This window comes from Colobus angolensis, unplaced genomic scaffold, assembly GCF_000951035.1.
Source record: "Colobus angolensis palliatus isolate OR3802 unplaced genomic scaffold, Cang.pa_1.0 Scaffold2, whole genome shotgun sequence".
Taxonomy (NCBI): Eukaryota; Metazoa; Chordata; class Mammalia; order Primates; family Cercopithecidae; genus Colobus; species Colobus angolensis.
In genome coordinates, this window is record NW_012115154.1 from 10568876 (window position 1) to 10571385 (window position 2510).

Genomic DNA, 2510 nt, shown 5'->3' on the forward strand with positions numbered 1-2510 from the left:
AAATAATGTATTAGTTCTTGAAAAGAAAATGTTTGAGATCCTTCACTTTATTTTCCAAGCAATAATTTCATGGCTAAACATTTCTTTTGGGAATACTTCCGCAGGAAATTCTTACTTAACTACTTCATGAGCCAGATAAAAATAAGATGCATTTTTTTTTTGAAGTTATATCTCGTTTTGACCCATGTGCCATAACCCAGATGCATCAAACGTACTGCTCACCAGAAGGACATTTGGCTCTTTCCAAAAATCAAATTGACTCTCAGAGGACAAATAATTTCTACTTCTTAATATATTCCAGAAAATGTGCTCCAAATCTGAAGGTATTTACTAAGGAGTAGTTTTAAAAGGCTTGAATCATGGCAACAATGATAGAATAAGTGTATATCTGCCCATTGACTTCTATAAAAAGAAAGTAGTGATGGATAGATGAATGTAACCTGACAGGCTTGTTTCAAATAAATCTCCTTTCCATACTATAGTATCTAGTGCATGATGTGTATTATACGTACTTAAACTTATGAGTAAAATTGCATTAATAACTCTTCATGAGGGATTATATCATTGTTCTATTTTGCTAATAGGTAATCAACTCCCCTTCACCACTACTCTCAACTCTCATAATTAACAACTATAGACAGTTAATTAGGTTTTGCATAAAAATTTGGAGATGGGGTAATGGGCAGATGGGGATGCAACTTAGAAAACAGAAAGCTGCCTTGAGTTGTGGGAGTTTTTTATGGAATATGAAATATGAGGCATAGAAGAAAGCTTAGATAGAATATCTAGTTCAGGAGTTTCAATTTATGTATAGAAGACTTCCATTGATAAAAATAATGGGAACCCTTTGTCAGTTTTCTGAAGAAATGAGTGAATGCTTAGAATGTTACCAGTTAAAAATGTTTATTTCAGAAGTTCTTCTTAAAATTTGAACTGTGTATCTTTATTACAATCTTTCATAAGGAAGTTCTATCTCATTTAGTAAAATATAATGCATTTATTTTACATTTAATACATTGATATTTATTTCAAGTTGCTTTATTGCCTGAAATGGTTTGAAAATACACAACATAGTAGTCTGCTTTATTTTAGAGTTAAGGAAATTGAGGCTCCAAGGTAAAATGATCTGCTGTCACATGGAAAATTACGATTAGAATACAAATGTTTTCTTTCCACTAAAACCACTTCTATCATATATGAAAGAGAAAATGATAGAAAGATACAGTGAGTGAGTAAAAAATCCAAAAACCTTGAAGCACTCCTTCAGTGAGGTACAGAGGAAAGGAAAGGGGAGAAAGAGGATGAATTAAAGAGGTTAGAAGAAAGCTTCACTAGGCAGAATTGAAGAAGCCAAGAGTTGTGAAGGTGTAGAAGCATGTCTAATTCTGAGAGAACATTGTCTTGAACTCACAGATATCACACACGTTGTAGCTCCAGGTGGAGACAGAGCACATGGTATTCTCAGAGATAGTTTGGTAGGGCAGGTTGGCTAGTTTCACATAGTCGTTGAGTTCAGCCTCTGTTTTCAGCTTGATGAGCATGATGTCATGATCAATAGATGTGATTGAGAAGCGTGGGTGATGAATCATCTTCTCATAGCCAATCACTTGCAGATGGTTTTCACTGGAGTCTGCTGGGATTGTAACCCCCAGTATCACCCGAAGCTTTCTGGAACAATATAGACATTTATGAGTGGACTTAACAGAGATGGCTTCTCCATCTTTATGAGCCTATATTATTATATTATTCCTCCCCAAAGACCTTCTTCTGTACCCTCCTATGTCTCCCAAAGGCCTTTCTAATCCCATTTAATTGGGAGATGGTCTCAGACAGGGGTGAGAGTCTATGCCCAACCTGAGAACCCAAAGAATGGAGTACCTTTGAAGGCTTATCACTCACGGTAAATTGCAGTGTGCAGCTGTGATCACCCAAAGTGGGTGGATCAGGACTCCAGCGCAGGGCAAGTAGTCAGATTTCAAGTAGACCAAGTAGGGAGGAGTGGAACTGACTGTGTAATCTGGATTAAAGGCCAAAGCAACTGGAAAGAGAAGCATAGAAAAGAAATTCCAAGATTTCTCAGTCATCACTAGAAGAACTTCAGGAAAGTCATTTAATAGGCTCCAAGTTCCCCTACAATTTTCTGTAAACTAAATCTGTAAAATGACTTACTTTGTTCTAAAACATGAAGAAAATGATAAATGGTAGAAACATACTTCTTTTGAAGAACAAAAAGTGTTTGACTTTTTCGTTGTCAATAAAGTCTTTCAAATTAAATGTTAAACTTTCTTAAATACCTTCCACAATTTAGTGGGTTGTATGCTAAGTCAACGCATTTTATTTTTTTACTATTTTTAGCAATTTTAGAATGCTTTAATAAGTCTTATATCTTTTTCCCAACAACATCTCAAGACAGAATTATATAAGTATCATGACAAGAACAGACCAAATGCTAAGAGTCTAAGGAGGGGAAAGATAATTTATTGTTTTAACAAATATACATTGAGTACCTA

The 2510-nt window shown here is 35.0% G+C and overlaps 1 protein-coding gene across 1 annotated transcript in view; it reads right to left on the reverse strand.

The window, feature by feature from the left end:
• Nucleotides 1-2084, reverse strand: part of PRSS58 (protease, serine, 58) — a 4107-nt gene extending 2023 nt beyond the window's left edge. Inside the window, exons 1-2 of the mRNA XM_011941567.1 lie at nt 1900-2084; nt 1412-1668 (exon numbers count right to left, since the gene is read on the reverse strand). Coding sequence (XP_011796957.1) covers nt 1412-1668; nt 1900-2084 — 442 coding nt within the window. The remainder of the gene's footprint in view (nt 1-1411; nt 1669-1899) is intronic.
• Between the last annotated feature and the right edge of the window lie 426 nt (nt 2085-2510).